At 35.7% G+C, this 23,054-nt stretch overlaps 1 protein-coding gene across 1 annotated transcript in view; it reads right to left on the reverse strand.

Moving 5' to 3' along the window:
- Positions 1–2,648: 2,648 nt before the first annotated feature.
- Positions 2,649–23,054, reverse strand: part of RNF145 (ring finger protein 145) — a 71,820-nt gene continuing 51,414 nt past the window's right edge. Inside the window, exons 6-11 of the mRNA XM_023587398.2 lie at positions 22,593–22,768; positions 18,240–18,380; positions 15,825–16,007; positions 10,731–10,878; positions 6,267–6,623; positions 2,649–4,257 (exon numbers count right to left, since the gene is read on the reverse strand). Coding sequence (XP_023443166.1) covers positions 3,874–4,257; positions 6,267–6,623; positions 10,731–10,878; positions 15,825–16,007; positions 18,240–18,380; positions 22,593–22,768 — 1,389 coding nt within the window. The 3' untranslated portion in view covers positions 2,649–3,873. The remainder of the gene's footprint in view (positions 4,258–6,266; positions 6,624–10,730; positions 10,879–15,824; positions 16,008–18,239; positions 18,381–22,592; positions 22,769–23,054) is intronic.

A 23,054-nucleotide genomic window follows, 5' to 3' on the forward strand; every position in this document is an offset into this window, starting at 1 on the left:
CATTCACAATTTACCCTCTCAAAACTTTTTGGGAAAGCAGTGTTTCCTATATAAAATGCCTATGAAAACATGGCATTTTCTTCAGAGGGCACTCCCACCCCTGAAGAGGGACTTGAAGGAGCACCAGGTCAATCTAGTGTTTGAAAAACAGACCTCTAGAGCTGTATCACGAAAATAGCATGAGTTAGATCCAGAGAACAGTTTGATAGAGTGAAAAACAATACTAAGTGGAAATATATGCTGATAACTAGCATGAGGGATCAGATGGCTTAGTACTAACACTGATGTCTTCTAAGGTGATAAACTTTATTTTTAACAGAATACTGATCATGAATGAAAACAACACTGCCCTGTGTCAAAAACAGTGGGAAACATGGCCCATTAAGGATTTATTTTCTCATTTAAATTGATCAAATATAATAAATTGAATCTAAAGTTTACTTGGTTTCTTTCCAGTAATATAAACTAGGTGGTTAAACTCTGTCTTCTCCCTAAGTCAAAAAGTTTGGCAGTTGAGTTAGAACTGCAACAAAAATGACTGAAAAGCATTAATTTAAACTAAGGCTGGTTTAAATGCTACCATCCCAGTGTATCAATACAAGGTGCAAATTAAGTTACAGATTCTCAACTGATATACTTTGAGCCATTCACAGGTATGCCCCGAAATTTTGAACGTGTAAAATTTAATTGTTGCTCCAACATAGGTATGTAGTCAACAGTGCGCTCTCTATGTCCTTTCCAGGTCATGGGAAGAAGCCTGAACTTCTACACCCTCTCGTGGTTGGTGGGGCCATAGGGGCAGTTCTGGCCGAGGGGTGGTGAAAGTGACAAGATCCACTCCTGGAGCATGTAATTACTAGTGCGTGGCTTCCCAGAGCCCTCTCCCTTCAGCGTGGCCGTCAGGAATGCTCTAGTGTCTGAGCTGATCAGAGCACCCCTACCTACGAGCAAGTGGACTTGTGTACAGTGGGAGACATAACCTTAAAGCCACTAAACTTTAAAGCTGTAAGATTTTGAGGTTGTTATTGTAATATGATCTAGTCCTGGCTGAAGCAAAAGGGTACACACTGATACATTGATATTTGTCCAAGAAGCTACTCAGCTGAGAGGCTCATGTGACTTGGTGTAGAACTGGAGCCTATGTGCTATTAGGAGACAAGATATGTACTATATAAAGCATAACAAAAACAAATTTAAGTATGCTCCAATGTGAAACTGACAAAAAGAAGTCTATATTTTCATTAAAACATCTGAGTATCTTTCCCTATTATATGAGAAAGCCAGAGAAGTAAACTTAAGTTCCTTACACTCAAAACTCAGTGCTTAGGGAGCGGATGTGGCGCAAGCAATTGGGCACCCGTCTACCACATAGGAGGTCCCAGTTCAGTTCCCGGTGCCTCCTAAAGAAGACAAGCAGACAAAGAGAAGACAGATGAGGGAGTGAACTGGCGGGGTGGGGGGACAGGGGGGCCGATAAAAGTATCAATTAAAAAAACTCAGTGCTCAAGGAAATCCAAGTTAACCATGTCAGAAATTACTGCAAATTTATTCCTTCAAGAACTGCACTAGGGAGTTTAATAGTTGAAAGTGGGGAAGCAGACTTGGCCCAGTGGTTAGGGCGTCCATCTACCAATGGGAGGTCCGCGGTTCAAACCCCGGGCCTCCTAGACCCGTGTGGAGCTGGCCCATGCGCAGTGCTGATGCGCGCAAGGAATGCTGTGCCACTCAGGGGTGTCCCCCGCATAGGGGAGCCCCAAGTGCAAGGAGTGTGCCCCGGAAGGAGAGCCAGCACAAAAGAAAAGTGCAGCCTGCCTAAGAATGGCACTTCCCACACGGAGAGCTCACACAAGATGATGCAACAAAAAGAAACACAGATTCCCGAGGCACTGACAACAGAAGCAGACAAAGACGACGATGTAGCAAATAGAGAGAACAGACAATTGGGGCGGGGGGAGGAGGGGGGAGGAGGGGGGAGGAGAGGGGAGGAGGGGGGAGGAGGGGGGAGGAGGGGGAAGGGGAGAGAAATAAATAAATAAACCTTTAAAAAAATATTTGAAAGTGTACCTTTTACACAGGTTAAAATCAGTTTTATTAGAGATCGCTACTGCTAAGTCTTTGACGACAGCTTTAACACCACGAGGGGGAGCCATCTGTCTCTACTTAACAGACACCAAAAAGTTGCTGAGAAACTACCAGCCACACTTGGAAGAAATTGGTTCTACTCTAGCCACTTGTTTCTTAAATGTAAAACTGTGCTGGTGTCAGGTCACCTAGATAGAATTACCCAAGAAGCTTTGAAACGCACATTCTCAGGCACTACCCCCAGAGGCGGATTCAGTACATCTGAAGTGGGGTTCAGACACAAGTAATTTAAAGAGCTCTCAGATGCTGCTGATGCAGAGCTAAGTTTGATGCCACCGATGTAGAAGATTAAGAAAACAAAAACAAAATGGTCCTTTTCAACCACAGAGCTTTGCCATCTGCAGGGCAGGGATCAAGATGTAAGAAGTTCCCCAAATAAATCTCCTTTATAAAAGCCAAAAAAACCCCACAAAAGATGTAAAAAGTCCAGCCAGATAAGAAAAGCATCTCCTAAGAACAGAATTTCAACAAAATACTTCACAATAATAATCACAGGAGAAAAACAATTATCTTAAAATTTAAATTTATTAAGACATTCAGCTAGGTCTGTCAGTCTACATCCAAGTTTGCTACTAAAAATAAAATAAGTCACATCCTACATTAGGAATACCAAGTCTGAAAAACACTTTTTGAGCCAAGCCTATTGTATAAATAAATGACTAGTTTCTTTTCATATCAAAATTCCCATAAAAAATTACATTCCCCCCTCCCCAGTTCTACCTGTAGCCATGATGAATGTAAAAATTTAAATATGACACACATCCTTGTCAAAGAAAAGGTGCAAAGTCTATTAACAGCTTTAAAAGTGGCAATTGCAGAGTGTGATCATACAGTTATGTATTCATTCCCAAAGTGCAAATATTGCCATAATTTAACACTGTTTTGATTCAGTTGCAAGAATTAAACATTACACAAGCTTGGAAAGTACACCTACGGCCTTCATCAGTGCCCTAAAGCCCTTCCCACTTTGGTCTCCTACAGTACAGCGGACTCCAAAGTGTTCATTAGAGTTTTAGTTTACTTCACACAGCCAACACAGTATACAATGTATTAACAAGTTTCATATACATCAAAGTATTGAAGACTCCATCATAGAGTTCAGGAGTCTCAGATTACATGAATGCACCCGCAAGGCCCAAGTGCCCACCCACCCCTCCCCTAAAGCACATACGAAGTATGAGCGTGCTTCAATCTTTGAATACAATCATGTTTTTACATCTTTGATTTCACTTCAGTGCTGTACAAAACTCAATAATCACCTGACTGAGGTTGAGAAAAGGGGATGAAGAAAAAGGCCCTTAACTACTCATACTTTGCAACAAGAATGATCCTGCCCCACAGAAAGTGAAACGTCTATTCCACTTCTGCCTGCTTCTTCCCATGCTGTCCTTAATGCTCTTTATCCTCCTTTCCTTAGCCCCTTTTAAACACGCAAATCTGATTTTATTTATCCCTTAGAATCAGGGGCAGTTTCTGAAGTTGCTGAGGTTGAATTTTCTTGGCAAACCTCAACAAAACATCAGCATATAGTATATAAATGCATTTTGACTAGCACACATTTCAAATTTTCTCCCTCAGTGTCAAGGGGATGAGAGCAGGTGATCTCCACTGAGAGAATTTCCTGGATCAGATCCTTGGAATGTCAGTTTCCTGCCTAACCATTTCATACATTTCTCAGATCTGAGCATGAACTGCACCTTGAGTTAAGGACTCCTCCAGAATATCCAAGTATTATTCCTGCTTCTTTTCTTCTAGACTGACCTCAACAGGACATGCTTCGGCTTTTGTATGAGGATATTCCTCAGGCTCAAAAGTCTCTTCCTGGTTATCTGATCTTCTGGCAATGTGTTCATTACTGTCACTAGGATTTTCTTGTATCCTGGTCCCTCTAGGATGCTCTTGATCTGGGGGATCAGTAGCTTCCTGAACTACAATGTTTTGCTCAGCTCCAGCATTAGGCTGTGGAACTGGCTCAGGTCCCAATCCTGGAAGCTGGGAGGAGTTTTTAAGGTGGCAGTGGCACAGAGGGCAGGTCTCCTGAACATACAGCCATTTCTTAAGACAGCCTGCATGGAAGAAATGACTGCAAGGCGTGATCACAGCAGATTTCATGTCCTAAAAGAGAAAAAAAATACATCATAAATGTCTATTATCTAAATTCTCTGGAGCTACCCCCAAATGTTCCCCTTAACAGAAAACTTCTAACACAGATCTTAGAATAAAACTCTTTTTCTATTTGAATACTAATCCTCTTGCAATCAGCGATCCCCATATACAAATAATAAAAGAACACTGGCTAAATGATTTTTAAAAAAGTAAAACCCAAAAAACAGAAAGAAACTACCTTCCTGAGTTCTTAGTATGAAACCCAAGGGTTAACACAATTGCAGCAGTGTGATTTTACAGGGTTTCCAATGGCATGACACCAGTATAATTATAACCTCAGAAAATCTATTAGAGACAGGACTTTTTCTAGTAATGCTTCAACTCAACTGAACAGATTACTCCATGATGAGATTATTTATAAGGAGACAAGAAATCATAGCAGCCACAAAACACCAGGGCATTGGCAAGGAAGTGGCAATTTCTTTAGGGCCAATGTATACCCAGTTTTCAAGATTCAGTCTGAATGAGCCAGGCTTTTTCATTCTACGTTAGAATCACCTGGGGTGCTTGTAAACACTGCATATTCTTGGGCCACTTCAGACCTAATGTATCAGGATATAGGAAGATGTAATTCATAAATCTACAGATACAAGCCACCCACGCGATTTTTATGCACTTGTTTGATAACCACTGGAATTGGGAGCAGTTTACTGTGCATTAATAGTCCTTGCATTAAGATACATTTGTGGAAAGATGGTAAAGATGTGAAGATAAAATTGAAAGAATGTACATATTAGTGAACCAATCATTGTCTTTAAAGTTCCAAAACAAGGAGCTTGGCTATCCCAGAAATTCCTTGCCAAGAACTGGTAACACTTGGGAGTCAACTTTTAAGCAGAAAGCCATCCAAAGAAAAGCAGCCAGCTGGGAAACTAAGCAATTTGACTCTTATTTTCTATGTGATATCAGCAGGTAGTTCTAGCACCTCAAAAAAAGTGATGTGACAACAGGAAATACAAAAACAAGATCCCTGAATTCCAGCGGGAGAATATTTATTTATCAGTGACTTAAGGTGATGTGCTCCAAGTCTGTTTTTGATGTGCTCTGTTCTGAGTACAATGAGGCTGCCAAGATTACTTTAATAATATCACAGAAACAATGACTATTATTTAACCTGGGAGGGGAAACCTGTATCACACACCCAAAATGAAAAAATGCATTCTGGAAAACATTTTTCCCCCTAGTACCCCAAAGTGTGCTCTATTCACAATAAAAGAGTGGTAGTTACATTAGGAAAAATTCTTATTTAAAAAAAAGGGGGGGGGGGCTTCTTTTTTGTTGTTTTATTTACAAGCTGATTTAAGTATTGGTTTTAATTTTTATATGAAAGGCAGTCAGCTACTTATGGCACCTATGCCAAAGGTGACAGCTAGACCAACCTTGATCATATACCAATTGGTGGTCTTTCCCAGACCTGTTCACCACCACCATCCCCATACCCCAACCCTGGGTCACAAAGGCTTGTACTGATCTCATAAATCCAACAACATGTGGGGCAAGCACATACTCTTTCCACATATGATAAGTAAATAAACATTTCTTCCCCACCCTAGGAATACTAGAAGGAAAAGAGTTAGAATCTTGGCACACCACTTTTCAGAAGTTGCTGACTCCTGATTGATGGTATATATTTGATAATGTGTGTGTGCGCGCATGTGTGTGTATTCAGGAGTAAAAATAAAATACACTTGACCTGTTTTTCCTTTATTTATGGGTGAGCGATAATGTTGAAAATAACAACAATAAATTAGAACTCGAGGGACCAATTTAAAAACTTAACTTAGAAATTAAATCCAAATATTTTATCATGTCTTTAATAATTTTTGTGGCCCATTTTTTTATCCAGGAGATAACTCTGCCTGGAAGTTTAAGTTGACTTTGGTTAATGTGGTTAAAATCCCAAGGGATATGCTACGCCATATGCCCCTACCCAACTGGATTCTTACTGTGCAAGTTACCTGATAACATATAGCACAAATATCATTGTGTTTCTCAAGCTGCTCTTTCGTAGCAATAGGTAATGATTTAATTTTATTCACAGCATCCCTACGGAGAAGAAAACTCTTCCACCCCAGCTGAGCCCGAAGCCACACATTATAGTAGGAATGGATGAAGATGATCATTGAGCCCATCACTGTCCATTCTCCAAAGATGGTCTCTGAGACCCCATAGGCCACCACACAGAGGGCCACAAGAAACTCGAGCAGACGGTAGGTGCCATTCACGTAGTAGATAACATCATCCATGTTTTCCACTGGCTCTTTTCTGAATTCTTCAACCATAAATAAGACATAAATAAAAAGTGTTCCCAGAACCTGAAAAAAAGCAAATGTACACATATTAAAAGACTAAAACATGACTAAAAAAACTTTTTCACAGGTTTTTAAACAATAAATAACACATACCTGGTACTCTTAGGATGTGATATTTAATATCTAAAAAGTAATTAAAATGACTGTGTTATCAAAATGTGGATGATCTTATAATAATTCAGGTATTAGATACAATGATGCTGCAATAAGGTATCTCCTTTCCCCTATTCCCTAGGCCACCAAAACCCATCAATTAGACCTCAATTTCCCTAATTCCATGTTTCTTCCTGTTCCTCAACTCTTAAAGAACTTTTACTTGTACAAAGAAAAATGACTAAATCTTTTATGTAACCCGGGCTACATTTTCTTTCATCTCTTACTTATTAGGTAGAAAAGGTCCATCTCTAATTTACAATGAACATCATTTCTAGAGCAAAATATATGTGCATGTGATATATACACCAAGAAACTATAAAACAGGGAGAATTGTGGGAAGATGATGGAATACAAAGTCCCAAGTATTTTGGAAGCCTTCCCCAAAACAATTACTGAACTGGCAAGAATTTTCTGGATCAACTATTCTGAAATGCTGGAGTCTAGTGGACCACTGTGCAGAATTCAGGAAAGAGCTGGAGGAAGAGGTTGGTAAACTGTGGTAAATACTGGCGAATTTCATTCTCTGTGCAGTAGCTACTATGGCTCCTGGTGAGGCTTGCTGGTGCCAGGGTAGGCTGTAAGGACCTAAGCCTCCAAAATTGTGCTTTTAGGATCAGCTACTTCAGCTCACTGAGGCAGCTCTGAGAGAGGTCATTCTTCTAACCCCACTTGGGCAAAAGCAGCTGAAGAGTCTTGAAGAGGCAATAATAGGGAGTCAATGTAGCTCAGTGGTTGAGTGCTGGCTTCCCACATACAAGGTCCTGGGTTCAATACTTGGCCCTGGTACCTCAAAAAAAGAGAGACAATACCTTTCTCTCTAGCTCACTTTTCTCTATTTCCCATTTGCAAGCAGAAGTAGTTTGGAAAAATTACAAACTGATAGCTCCAGTTCTAAACACCACCACCAACAACAAATCTAGCAATCCCAGAAAAGTGGGAAAACTAGATTTCCAAAGTTAAAACATGATATTCAGAATATTCAGTTCGCAACCAAAAATTGCAAAACGCACAAAGAAACAGGAAAATATGGCCCATTCACAGGAACAGAAGGAATTTGCCAGAAACAATCTTCGACGAGGCTCAAACACTGGAATTCTTAGGTCAAAAAGTTTAACTTTTAACTCAACTGTGTTAAATATGCTCAATGAGCTATAGGAAATACATATATAAAGAACTGAAGGGGATTAGGAAAATACTGAATAGATGGAAATGATAAAAAGAACGAAACAGGCATTTTGGAGCTGCAAAGTACAGTAATTGAAATGAATATTTCATTGGATGGGTTCAACAGCAAATTTGAACAGGCAGTAGAAAGGATCAGCAAACTTGAAGACAATAAAAATGATCCAATATGAGGAGCTGTGAGATGAAAGAAAAAAGAATGAAGGAAAGTGAGCAGAGCCTGAGGGACCCATAGACACTGTCAAGAGCACCAACAAATTTATCACTGGACTCCCAGAAGGACAAGAGAAGAGAAAAAGGGGTAGGAAAAGCATCTGAAGAAATAATGGACAAAAACGTCCCAAAACTGCTGAAAAGACATGACTATACACATTCAGGAAGCTCAATGAACCTTAAGCAGGATATACCCTAAGAGATCTACACCAAGACCCATTATAGCAAAATGGTCAAAATCTAAAGACAAAGATCTTAAAAGGCACGAGAGAAGTGACTGTCACGTACAAGGTTGCCCCAACCCAAAAGGATTATGGAGGCCAGACAGTGTGATGGTATAAAGTTCTTAAAGAAAAAACTATCAACCAAGAATTCAAATATCCAGCAAAATTATCTTTCAAATAATGAAGGAGAAATTAAGACATATACAGAAGCTGAAGAGTCCATTATCAGAAGACCTACCTCATAAGAAATGGCAAAAAGGGAGTTCCTCGAGATAAAATAGGACACTTGATGAGAAGCCGTAAGAACAAAAAAGGAAAACTGGTAAAGGTAACTACATGGGCGAATATAAAATCCTATATTGCTGTAGTTTTAGTTTGTCACTGCCTTCTCACTTCTGACTTAAGAAGTAAACATCTAAAATAACATTTTATATCTATGTTAATGGGTATACAATGTATAAAGATGTAATCTGGGATAATACCAATATAAAGAGGAAGGGATGGATATACTTAGAAGTTTGTATACTACTGAAACTAGGTTGGTACTTGTGAGACTTATTAATTCAAGATGTTAACTGAAATTAAGGTAACCACTAATAACTAAAAAACAGAAAAGGAAAGAAGGGAATCAAAATGGTACACTACAAAAAAGCAACTAAATAAAAAAGGCAGTAATGGAATAGCTCAGGAACAAAAAATATACAAGGCATAGAGAAAACAAATAACTACATGACAGAAGTAAATCCTTCCTTCTCATTTATTACCATAAACATCAATGGGCTAAACCTCCCCTATTACAAGGCAGGAATTGGAAATCTGGATAAAAAGCTGTCTACGAGGCACAAAGACACATAGAGGTTGAAAGTGAAAGGATAGAAAAAGTTACCCCACACGAATAATAATTAAGAGAGCTGGAGTGGCTATACTGACATATGAAATAGAGTTTAAGTCAAAAAAGATTACAAGAAACAATATTACATATTAATAACAGATTCAATCCAGCAAGAAGTTATGATATAAACATATATGTACCTCATAAAAGAGCACCAAAACATAAGAAGCAAAAATAGATAGCTCTATAATAATAGATGGAGATTTCAATATACCACTTTCAATAAATGATATAACATCCAATCAGAAGACCAGCAAGGAACAGAGGACTTGAACAACACTAACCAATTAGACACTCTACTCAATAACAGAATATACATACATTCTTCTCATGCGCAAATGGAACACTTTTCAGGAAGACCATATGTTAGGCCTCAAATTAGATCTTAATAAATTTTAAAACACTGATATAATTTTCTCAGAGCACAATGGAAAAAAGCTAGAATTCAGTAAGAGAAGGAAAACTGGACATTTTTACAAATATATGGGAAGTATATGGAAATTAAACCACATACTATTAAACAAGTAGAAAAAAACCATGGATATTTTCAAGTGTGTTTTTGTTTTCTTTACACTTTTTTTTATTAAAGTTTAATAGATCACAAAGAACATTACATTAAAAAACATTAAAAAAAAAACAAAAAGTAAAAGAGGGTTCCCGTATACCCCATTTCCCACCCCTCCACCCCATCATTTTTGTAAATTATATTTTTTTGAAGATAATTTAAAATTTAATGCAATGAAGAAAAGACTCTAAAAACTAATATTTCACAATTATTTCTCAATTTAGAATCACATGACAGCTCTGCATCATAATATTTTGAAAGAGAGAAATTTAAAAGCTTAATTACATTAATAAAAAAAAATACAACATGGTGAAGCAGCTGTGGCTCATACAGTTGGGCTTTCATCTACCATATGGGAGGCCCTGAGTTCATGTCCCAGGGCCTCCTTGTGAAGGCAGGCTGGCCCACATGCTGCGGAGAGCCGAGAGCCGGGGCACCACAGAGAGCTGAGTCAGCAAGGTGACACAACAAAAAGGGAGACAAGCAAAACCGGAGAAGAACGTGCAGCAAACGGACACAAAGAAAGAGCAGACAGCAAGCAAGCCTGGTGGGGGGGGAGGGGGGATAAATAAATAAAAATAAATATAGACACAGAATAACACACAGCAAATGGACACACAGAAAGCAGACAGCAAGCAAAAAAGCCATGGGGAGGAGGATTAAAAAGAAAATACAACATAGTTAGGTCTAGAATTTTAATAACCTGCCTTCTAACTCCTATATTTAAATAAATGTAAAATGTTCTACCAAAGAGGGTGGGGAAGCAATCATCTGAATAGGCAATTTTATAATCATTGATCCTGAAAAAGTTCAATTCTTTTTCCAAAAAAGGAGAACTAAGAAAATCAGTTATTACATAAAATTAATCCTAGACTTACCTGAAGAGAAGTGAGGATGCTGCTGGAGATAATGATAAGAAGCCAAAAATCCATGTGGAAAAACTGACAAATCATATAAGCCATATAAGCCGGGAATACCAGTAAAAATAAACAAAGGCTCACAGCACGGAAGTGTTTCCATAAACTCCTGGAAAAAGAAGAAATTATTCTTTTAAAGTGACTGCCATCTAGTACGCACAAGTACATGAGCAACAAACAATTCATGTACCATGATTAAATTTCCCAAATATTTTACCAAGTGCCTTCTCCAAGTCATATACTGTATTAGCGTTCAGGGCAAGTTCCTGAACATCAGCATTTCAAAATTACGTAACTTCCCCTTTTTCTTCACTCCCAGTCAACTGCCAAGTACCAATAAAAATTGTTTTTCAGTAGCTTGTTTACAATTTCATTCCCATTTTTACTTGTCTCAAACTATCTCAGTACTTTATAAGCCTTAAACATTAATACTTCTAGTAGTAGTTTTCCCAGATAGAAGGAAAGAGAAAGAATGACTGTGTGCCTTTTTAAGTTACATGACAGTCCCATCCTGTTATGAAAATCTCTGCTGTACTGAATATGGTGTTACTAAGATGAATGGCTTCCCGACGATCATGTATTCTAATCCTCACATCTGTTGAGCCTGCGGGGAAAAAGCTAAGAATGACTGTATTTTACGTACCTACTAGCTGGTCTTTCTCTAGTGCCCAATGTAACCTGAACATGCCAGCCAGACTAATCTTCTGTTCAAAGCTCTGCTTTTGTAAAACTGTCAATACCTCTCTAAACTTCCTAGCCTGACATTCAGGGGCTTCCACATGCTGGCTCAATTTCACATTCCAAACTTGTCAACAGTGTTCCTCACTATAAACCAAGCTGGGCAATTAACTATTCCCTCCCAGCAAAAAATCAGCATTCTGGCATCCCGCTTGAAATGCCTCCATCCTACTCTCTATTTCCCTAAATCCTTTTAGGCTTGCTCAAGCTACACAAATTTATTTAGGAGAGCAATGCAAATTATTCCTCCAGGAATCACTTGCTCTCTCAGGATCCTGAATATCTGTACAAACCAGTCACATGCTGAATGGTATTATTTCAATTGTTAGATATACACATCTTACCCCTCAAATTTAAAATCCTGAAAAAAGACTAACTCCTTTCCCAGAAGCCCCCCCAGCTCCTAAGCACAAAGGTTTGTTTGAAGTAGGGGCCAAATAAAACTTGCAAATTTGTTTCTGCTTGATTTTCAAATTTTTCAAATTACCATTGGATAAAATCATCACCTTGAATTCTGTGTTCTTCATTCTCTTGCCTGCTTCCCTTTTCAAAGTTCTGTTCAATCTACATGATTCCTAAAGAGTATAGTTTAAAATTTTTTTAACATAATAATGACACATTATCATTTTGGAGTTACTTTTTAAAAATTTTATGTTGCTATGTTGTTACAATATTTTTAACATTCCATTGTGACTATTATCAAATTTTATTCACCCACTTCACTGTTTGGTTGGCATATGGGTTGTTACCAGGCTTTTGTGCATGCTATGCACATTCTTCTACATCTTTCCTACAGTACATATGCAAGAGTGTCTCTGGAGTATACTGCTAGGATCCATATCTTCTCCTACCTAGTAGTGAAAGACTTTTCTCATCCCTTCCCGTTCCTTTCTATTTATTAATCATCAACAAAATATAAAAAAGTATCTGTGATTTCGATTTACACTTTTCTTATCACTTCTCTTTCAGACAAACAGGCGCTTCCTTTTTAAATGCCTGATCATGTCTTTTGTCCATTTTTCTCAATGATTCTAAGAGTTATTTATTCTTGGGATTAATTCTTGGTCAGTTGTGCATATTATGAATATCTTCTCCCAGTATGCATCTGTCATTCTAATACATTTAAGTTATCTTTACATTTTTAGAAGGATTACTGATGTTAGGAGTTAAATTTATCAAGCTCTTCTTTTAGAGCCAACTTAAGAAATCTTTTCCTACTCCAAGGTCCAAAATATACTAATATTTTAGAGTTTTAATTTTTTTTTTTTTAACATTCAGGCATTTAAGTTTGTTATATTCTAGAATTGATTCTTCAGTTTATGGTGTGAGATACGGCTACAAATCCATCCTTTTCCAAATAGAAAATCAGTTTTTTTCCGCTTCACTATAGAACAGTGCTGCTTGTTCCCACTCATCTGACATGTTACTTCTGTCATATACCAAAGTTCCATACATACATACATAGTCTCTTGGGGTTCTCTATTCCATTGGTCAAGTTGTCTATCTTGAGCCAATACTACAAAAGCTTAACTCCTGCTATGAGTCTAATCAACCTGAATAAAATGAAACTACTATTTATCTTTTTTATGATGTCTGATATTGATAAAGGGATTATACTAGCTTTACAGGATGAGATGGGGAGCATTTTTTCTAGAATCTGGAACTGTGTTGTTCTGTTGTCTCAAAATTGCTCCAAATATACTGAGAGCAGGAAATAGTAGCAGACATCTACACACTTAATGTTCATAGTGACCTTATTCACAACTGCCAAAAGATGGAAACAACCCAGGTGTCCCTCAACTGATGAAGAGCTAAACAAACTGTGTATATAAACACACAATGGAATGTTATTCAGCTGTAAGAAATGATGTTATGAAGCATATGACAATGTGGATAAGCCTGAAAGACATTATATTGAGTGAAGCAAGCCAGGCACAAAGGGACAAATATTGTATGACTTCACTATTATGAACTAAAAATAATGAGTAAACTCATGGAGTTAGTAGCTAGAATATAAGTCACTAGAGAAAAGAGTGTGGTTAGAGAATGGAAAGCTGGGGTTTAATCTGTGCAGAATTGGTAAAAAGTTGTTTGGAAATGAATAGAAATGGTAAAAGCACATCATAGGATTTGTAATTAGTAGTGCTAACATATGAATTGATAGTGGTTTGGTTTTTGTTGGTTTTTTTTTTGAGTAATGAAAATGCCTTAGTATTGACTTAAGTGAAGGATGCACAATTCTGTGATTATATCAAATGCCAATGACTGTACAATTCAGATAAATTGTACGGTTTATGAATAAAAAAAATAATAGCGTAGGTTAGGGAAAAAATACACCAAATATAAGATACAGACTATAGTTGGTAGTAATACTTGGACAATGCTCTTTCATAATTTGTTACAAATGTTTCACAACAATGCAGGGTGTTTGTGGTGGGGTTAATGTATGGGAGCACTGTATGATGTTATGCATGTTTGTTTTGTACATTCACAACTTTTACTATATACTTACTGTTTATATATGTTCATTATGAATGATATGCTTCCAGATTGTTATTAAAATGATTTAAAAATATTGTTCCAAATTTGTTTAAAACTGGGATAAATTTGTTCCTTCCAAGTTTGGGAGAAACTGCCTATAATGCCATCTTGGTCGTGTTTTCTGTGGTTGAAGATGTTTACCAACTGCTTCAATTTTTATAATTACAGAACAATTCAAGTTTTATTCTTCTTTAGTCAATTCTATTAAGTTATATTTTTTCCCTTAATTTTTCAATTTGTTTAAAAATTACTGACATGGAACTGTTGACTCCCTTATTACCACAGACAATGGTGGGAGAGAAGAACTCTGTTCATTCCATCTACCCACACCTAAGAACAGCATCTCTTCCTTTAGGTCAAACCCATTACAGCCACGCCAACAGCACAGATACCAAAGTAACACCTCAAACCCAAACACAAGACTTCTCAGTTTTGCTTCTTTTCCCTCCAAATTTCCTCTGGTTTGACCTTAGAGGAGGAAGCCAGTAGTCTCAAGCTAGTTCAACAACCCAGAAAGACCCAGAACTGGATTTACTGCTTCTTATTAAAGTGGAATAATGATTTTTTTTCCTATTTTCCAAACTTTCTATAGTATTATATTATTCTTTATAAAATTAATAAAACTAAGGATACTGCCAGAGACGACAAAATACAAACTATCTTTAGATCAAAGCAACCCAATTTTCAGGTCTATTTAATGGCTATCTAACTGAGCTCACCACTGAGTTCAACATCTTAAATTCTTCTACTGAGAAACCTTAAACCTCAAATCTCAAATAACTAGAATTATGAAAATAAAGATTATCTGAACTATATCTAAGAATTTGCAGCTTAAGTTAAACTGAATCTTTCAGTCATTCTATCATTTGAGAAAATTCTAAAGAATGGTTGGCAATGTGGAAGATGGGGATAGAAGATAAAATCTGATGAACTATAATTAAAACACTAGCTTGGAATGTTAAAAAAAATTTGTTCTCAGAGTTCTATCCACCAAAAAATTAGCTGCTCCCTCATAAAATGCTACCAAAGAAGCAATAAACTCAGATGTATTTCTATAATCAATAATCAAATAATAATATAATAAAAACATAATAAAAAATAAGTGTGGAGAAAATGCAGGAAAAGAAGAGTGAAAATGAATCATAAGCAATTCCTTATTGACTTTCCTTGCACAAACTACAAAAAAGCCAAAATAGTATCTTAAATAACTAAAGAAAAATTTCATTTTTATTTCTTAATAAAATTTCTGTAACATGAGATATATATGAATCCAGTTACAAATTTCCTAAGGCTCCATATAAGGTGTCAAGAATCCCATAATCTGTGTAAATGCAAATTGTCCTTTTAGTACATCTGAGAGGCTGTTATTCAGAAATGCCTATCTTTATGACTGCATATCAGGTTTTATTTTTCTTCTTCATTTACATATCTCTCACTGCTCTCTGCTCTTTTAGCTATTGTGCATAATAACCCTATGCTCTTCAGTTCAAAAATGGATGAATTTAAAAAGGATCAAATTCTTCAAAGAAAAAGTAAATTATTTGTAATTATACGGCCTTCAATGCAACTTTCAGTTATAGGACTCTAAAGAGAAAAGATCATTATATAAGTCAAATCAAACATTTCATACAGGAAAAATTAAAATGTAAGCTCGTTGAATTAACCTAAGTTACTATCAATTATCATCTATGTTCTGTCTCTGAGCATTTTCTAAATCTTCAGACAAGAAATTCATGTAAAGAATATCATAAACATTTCTTTTAGGAGATTCCTTACTTGTCTCTAGATGCTCCCAGTGCCAGAACAATAGGATCTGCAATCTCTAACATAGATTGGAGAATAGAGGCCACCACAATGAAAAGGATAATACTGAGCAGGAAGGCTCGGTGAACAACCTGTAGTTCTATCAGACCAGTCTGCACCGCCAGGATTAACAGTGTAACTCCTTCTGTCATGCCTCTAAAGTAAGCACACATTTCCAGAAAGAAAAGAAATACAACAATCAGGATCTCACTTAATTCTGAAAGAAATTATCAATGGCTTTTTAGACTGTTATTATATATTTGCAATTTTACTCTCAACTCAGACTCAAAAAAAAAATAAGTATATTAACTTCATATTATATAACATTAACATAATAATATATAGCCATAAATATATGACTACAGGTATAAAACGATAATAGCTATTATTTTATAATACACAATGAAGGAAAAAGTTACTTCTAAGATAAATAAAAGTTTCCCCACCAGACCTTGCTAAAAAGCCAGGTTCTTCTGGTTTTCTTAGCTTTCCCCTGAATTATACCTATGAACACTGTGAGCTATATCCTAAGAAGATCATAGGTGAATGTCCTTATAACCTTGGAATACAAAAGGTCTCTTTAAGCAGACCAAAGACCCAGAAGACATAAAGGAAGAAAAAGATAAAACAAATATTTAAAAATCTTAGTTTTCATATATAAAATATACCACATACAAATAATAAGACATTTTATTCTGTTTGCTTAACTTACAAAGAACTCTCACAAATAAATATGACATGAGCAAAGGACAGACACAGTTTTAAAAACTACAAGTAGACTAGCCAATATTGCAAAGATGAATGATTATCAAATACTGACAAGGATGTACGGGAAAAATGGGCCTGATATGGATCTAGATGAGCGAAAAAAAATTTTAAATTATATAATCAGGGGAATTTGAACACCAACAGGATTATCTGATATCAAGGAATTCTTTCTTATTAGGATGATCTTTTCATTGTATTATGAATGAAAATATTTACAGATAAAATTTTTGGATAAAATCTGGATTTGTTCCAAACATTTGCAGCTGGGGATGGCAGAAGAGAACAGGGTGGGTAATTGGTAGGACACTGGCAGTGAATTTGGTGGTGATGGGTATACAGGGTTTCATTTTACTGGTCTCTCAACTTTCTTAGCTTGATATTTTCCTAATTGAAAAGAAAAAAAGGCAGGTACGAATTGGCTCACAGCAGCATTATTTTTTAATAGCAAAGAAAAAAAAAGATACATCATAATATGGAATACACATATACCTTTATCAAAAGAAGGGGAACAAATGTAGTTCAAGTGGTTGAGTATCTGCTCTGCTTTCCATGTACGAGGTACAGGGTTCAATCCCCAGTACCTCCTAAAAATAAACAAAACCACCAACTCTCACTAGGGAGTGGATGTAGGTAAGTGATTGAGCGTCTGCTTCCCATGTATGAGGTCCCAGGTTCAATCCCGGTACCTCCTAAAAAAATACAAAAATTTTAAAAAAAGAATGAGATGCAACTGTATGTGTTGACATAAAAAACAAACCAAAAACCTTCACAACATATTAAATGAAAAAATAAGGTGCAGAGTAACGTGTGCAGTGTGCGGAAATGAACAACAATAAAAATGTGGCTTTCCCTATAAGAGATTAAAAAATAATACTTTTGGGAAGTAGAGGAAAGACCCTACAACTTTTTTATTTTATTCCTTCAGAATGGTATCCATTTTCTAAACTTATGTATCAATTATCCTCCTCATTCCTTTCTCTCCCTGAGACTGACAGGGCGATTATGGCCATATTTTTTTCTTTTGTCATAAAAAACAATACACACAAAAAAAATTCCCCTCACCATCTACTAATACTAAAATACTCCATATAAAGATTTAAGAACTTTAAGAGATAACTTATAGAAAAGTAGACATTAAAATCCTGTATTAGCAGGAATAACAAGAAGTTCTAGATGCAGAAGTTCCCAAAACTTGATCTTATTTATTAATTAGATTAACCATTCTGCATTCTCATTAATGCTTTCTCTGAAACTTTAATCTGTATGCAAATTATGTTCAAATATGCAAAAAAGACCCATAAGAAAGTATCAAAAACAGAAATCTATTTTATCAGGACACTTATACTTCAAATAGGAAAAAGCAAAATATTTTAAAAATCTCATATCTAGGGAAGGAAAATGTCAAACATGCATTATGTTCAACAATAAAAATATTTCTTTTTTACATGGGAATTTAGTGATTTCTTTGCAATATTTTTATCCAAATACTGTAACCATTCAAGAAAAAAAAACTCTGAAAAATTCCATTTCCTCTAAAATTATTCAACTAAAGAAATTAATCATTATTACTTATCTATAAGATTGAAATTTCTAGCTTCTCACTCTGAGTAAAGAACTTACCGATTCATAGCAGGATCATTCATGAAAGCACGATAACCCTGCAAGTAAAACTTGCAGAGTGTCAGAACACCCAAGGCAACAAAAGAAACTGTGAAGACCAAACCCAAAAGGGAATAAGGAGTGCTGCAACATTCAGCAATACTGGAAAAAGGGGGAAAAAGTTAACAGACATAAATTTTCCACTTAGAATAAAAATATTATAAGCCTTTAAATAACCACCAAGCTTAATCCGATCTTCAATAAGTAAAACACCTCAAACCAAAATTTGAGGTGAAATAACAGTTGTACCATTAATAATTTAAATTCATTCTCCTTATAATTATTTAAACCTACATATTCTATCTCTTTGGAAAATATCCAGGGACACCACATCTGAAAAAAGGCCGTCCATATTTTTCTTCTTAATTATATATAATTTCCTTCAAATGCAGTAAAAGTCGAAGAGCTTACATTTTATTCAAATATTAAAAAACATAATCAGCATGCTACTAAGTTAAAAAACATACTTGTGCAGTTGCCCATTGCTTTTTTTTTTTTTAAGATTTAATTATTTATTTATTTTTCCCCCTTCCTGCTGTTTTTGCTGTCTGTGTTGTCTTCTCTTCTCATTTTCTCTCTTCTAGGATTCACCAGAATTTGATCCTGGAGAGATGATCCCTGTCAACTGCACCACCTCAGTTCCTGGTTTCTGTCACGCTTCACCTTGACTCTCCCCTTGTCTCTCTTTTGATGCATGCAACATCATCTTGCTGCGTGACTCACTTGCGCGGGCAATGGCTCACCACACAATCACTCATGCGGGAACTTGCACTCACCACGCAGGCACACGCACTCACCATGCAGGCACTCACACTCGCCACATGGGCACTTGTACAGGCACTGGCTCACCATGTGGGCACTCATGCAGGCGCTGGCTTACCATGCTGGTACGCTTTCTTTTATTTTTCGTCAGGAGGCCCCAGGGATTGAACCCAGGTCGTCCCCTATGGTAGGCGGAAGCTCTATCATTTTGAGTCACATCTGCTTCCTCCATTGTTCCTTCTAAAAAAGGTTTGCTATTCAAATTGTTCAGACTATACTGCTTTCACGGTTGCTTGTTCAAACTTCTTACAGACCAAACTCCCAGGAGACAGGGCCTACACTGACTGATTAGTCCCCAGCTCCTCCAACTACAAAAGTATCTTATATGGTAGTGTTTAAATTTTTTCTTAAATTTAATTTAGGTTTAAATAAACACATTTTATTATGGATTAATTCAAAAGCAGGTCAGAGAACACAGTCCTAGACCATTTTAAAATAATCTTAATATCAAGTTTTAAAGTAAGGAAAACCTGTTGCTATGAATACCATATATAAGGAAAACTGGAAGACCTTACACTAGAGCAGGAGTTCTTAACCAGGACCTGTGGGTCCATGGACAGATTTAGGAGGTCTGTGAGCTTGAAATGAAAAATATCAACTTAGTATCTTTATTTTCTCTCACCTTCTGTGTTGAGTGTCATAAAACTATCTGCCACTACATTCTGAGAAGGGAGCTGTGGTTTTCACCTGACTGGCAAAGGGGTTCGTGGAACAAAAAAGGTTAAGAACCCTGCACTAGGGCTTCAAAATGCTTTTACAATGAACACATAAAATATTAACTTATGTATATTTTGTAAATACATGTAATATTATGTGCTAATAAACAAGATTTAGCATTTACACAGCATCTAAAATGTTCCAAGTGCTATATACCTTATTTTAGAATTTCATAAGAATTTTATTTGCATAAATGAAGAATTCATTCAGGCAAATCAGTGCTATTCTTTATGATAGGAGCTACTATGGAGCTCCATGTTTCTGCTACATAGTTATCTTTCTTACACAATTGCTTGTAAATTGTTCTCTATGTGAAAGCATCTAATTTTACATAGACCAATGCACATTATGACAAAAAAAAAGACTGGTTTTTGGTAAGACTCCAAAATATCTTATCAATTATGGTGGGTTATAAACTAAAAGAACAGTTTAATGACATTCTCATAAGCCTAATTTCTGAATAGGTTAACATTTTTCTCACAAAATATTACAAAACAAAACTTCTAAACAAATTGTCTACTAACAAAACTGTAATACTCAAGGTTGCAAATAATACTAAAATTTTACTTCATTTTCACTGCAAAAGTTTGAAAAATTTACTGAAGTTCCATATTAATTTCTCTATTTTTGTCAACAAATTTAGAGAAATCTTTTACACTAAAAAAAGTAGGATAATTAAATTTCAGAAGAGAATGTTCTTTTTCTCGAAATTTTAGAAAAGAACGTGGTACTACTTTTCAAAAGAAAGCATAGTGAAGAAAATAAATGATTTCAACAACCTACCTTTGGGGAAGTGAAAGAGTTTGGGAAATTTATGAAACTTTTCTTCCCCTTTCTCTTCAATAAAAAACGTTTTTGTTATTTATAATTTCTATTTTCTGGGTGCAAAAAACTTTTTCAGTTTGTTTACATGGCTTTTTGGTTGGTTTGTTTATTTAGTCAGGATAAACTTGTGACCGTTGTTCGGTAATTATGTTGCTCTTTGGCAAGGGACAGCACATACATAATCTTGGGGGCGGGGCACAAAAGCATCAAGAAGGACAGAGAACAGTACTTAGAGTGATGTAAATAACAAAAGAACCAATATGAGATCTTCTCAATTAAGACATTTTTACTTTGGGAAAGAGGAGATTTAACCTGGCTAAGCTTAGAAAAGAAATAGGGAGGAAAATTACTTTGGTAAGATATCTAAACATCATCTAAAATCCCAGTATTTCTTACTTTGCAAGTAAGTTCAAATTCATTCACAACTTACTGATTTGTTAACCCTATCATATTCTGCTATCCTTCATTTGATTAAAAAGTAAAGAGCTACACTGTATAAAGGATAACTAAATCTGGTTTAAAGCATGGATTCTAATAACAGGTTTAAGTTATTATCCTAACCAAAGGACTGTATGTCTGTCTCTTTAAATGCAGTTACTTTTTTGGTCATTTGTAAGTTCTGCGTGAAATCTCCATAAAATTTATAAAAAAAAACAAAAATCAATAAAACTTAATAGGAATTGGCTATTTAAAAATGTCTGACCTTGAGATCAATTCAGTACATGTTTATAGAAGCTACTTACCAATTGTTATTATCAGAAAGTACAAAATCTGACTCAGTACCAATAAGTTTATTCTACTCATTCATTAAAATAGGTACTGTCCCATGACATTTTATAGATATACACAGTTCTCTTTTTGTGCTGATATTTAACTTTGTGTTTGTGTAATAGTTTAAAAGTTAGCAAATAATATGCTCCATAAGGACAGCGTATCTGTCTTAAATTATTCCCTATGCCACTTAGTGCACATTCCACCATATTGGATGACTGATAAACAACAGTTCTATGTTAACTTGAAACTCCATGGTCTTAAAACTTTTATCTATTAAAAAAATTAATTACATATTGTTTAATTCATGGAATAAACAATAGAATAAGACAGTTTTAAAGAAATATTTAACAAACTGGGTGATAGTGAAAGTGACAATGGGCTGGGAAAAGATATATACCACATGTTAGATTCTGAGGGCTTGAGATTCAAACAGAGTGGATAAAATGACAAATGTGGATGTAGCATAAACTCACAACAAAGACACTGAGGTAGAAAGAGGAGCTAAATGACTTAGAAACTTTTTTAAAAAGCCTAAATCTTAAAAAATAAATCTTGGGATTCCTATGGGTTAAAGAGTGAAGTACCAGGACACACCCATTTCACCAATTACTTGACTGTAATTTGAACACAAAGTCAAAAAGAGGGCATGGTGACAGTGAATAAATAAGTCACAGATTTCGAACTCAGATAATAGGTGTGAGTCTCAGTTCTGCCACTTTTTAAAGTGTCATGTGGGGCAATTACTCTGTTTTACATTGCCCTCAGATATAAAATGGTAAAGATAATAAACACACCTACCTCTCAGGGTTGTTGTAAAGATGAATAGTAAGGCAATGTGTTTAGTAGTATATCTGGCACATAATAAATACTAGATAACAGATAGTTATTTTAACAACATAGCTTTATCTTATGCACCCAAGATAAATTTAAATGGAAAAACTATTTTTTTAATTTGCTATTATCTTTCCACAAATCACTTGCTACACCTTTGATCCATAGTTCAGTCAATGTAGCATTATAATATTAACACCCTCCTGCACTCCCAGACCAGAATGAAAATCCTATCTTAAATGAATTACTACTGTGTGACTGACAGAAATAATTATCAAAACTTACTATTCCTAGATCAAAGTTTTATCTTTCTGTGGTTACGTATAATATACTCTTATTAATTACCTTGTCAGAAAAAGGAAAAGAAGCCTCTCACGTGATGCAGGTTGATCTCGAGTACTGAAATAGGAGTAAATCTGAAGAGCAAATAAGACAAGCCAGAAAACCATGAAAAGAACAGGAACTACCAGTTGATTCCACAGGGACATTCCCAAGGCTAGAAGGCCATATACCTCCACTACCTGAACAAGGAAATAAGATTAGATCAGTTTACATATTAAAACAATTCTATCACATCAATTAAAACATTTTTAAAGAGTTTAGTATTTTAAAGAGAAAACTCAAGCAGCTCTTCTTTTATTGCAAATTGTTTCAAGCTAAATTCCTTTCAAGTTAGCTCTATACAAAGTTAATAAACAGCACAAATTTTTTTCTTTTAAATTCACTGATTTTGCTTTATTATTAATACCTGAAACACACTCATCTGATTACACCAGCAAACTGCCTAATGGTTTAGAGATAAGGTCA

Source organism: Dasypus novemcinctus, chromosome 2, assembly GCF_030445035.2.
Source record: "Dasypus novemcinctus isolate mDasNov1 chromosome 2, mDasNov1.1.hap2, whole genome shotgun sequence".
Lineage (NCBI taxonomy): Eukaryota > Metazoa > Chordata > Mammalia > Cingulata > Dasypodidae > Dasypus > Dasypus novemcinctus.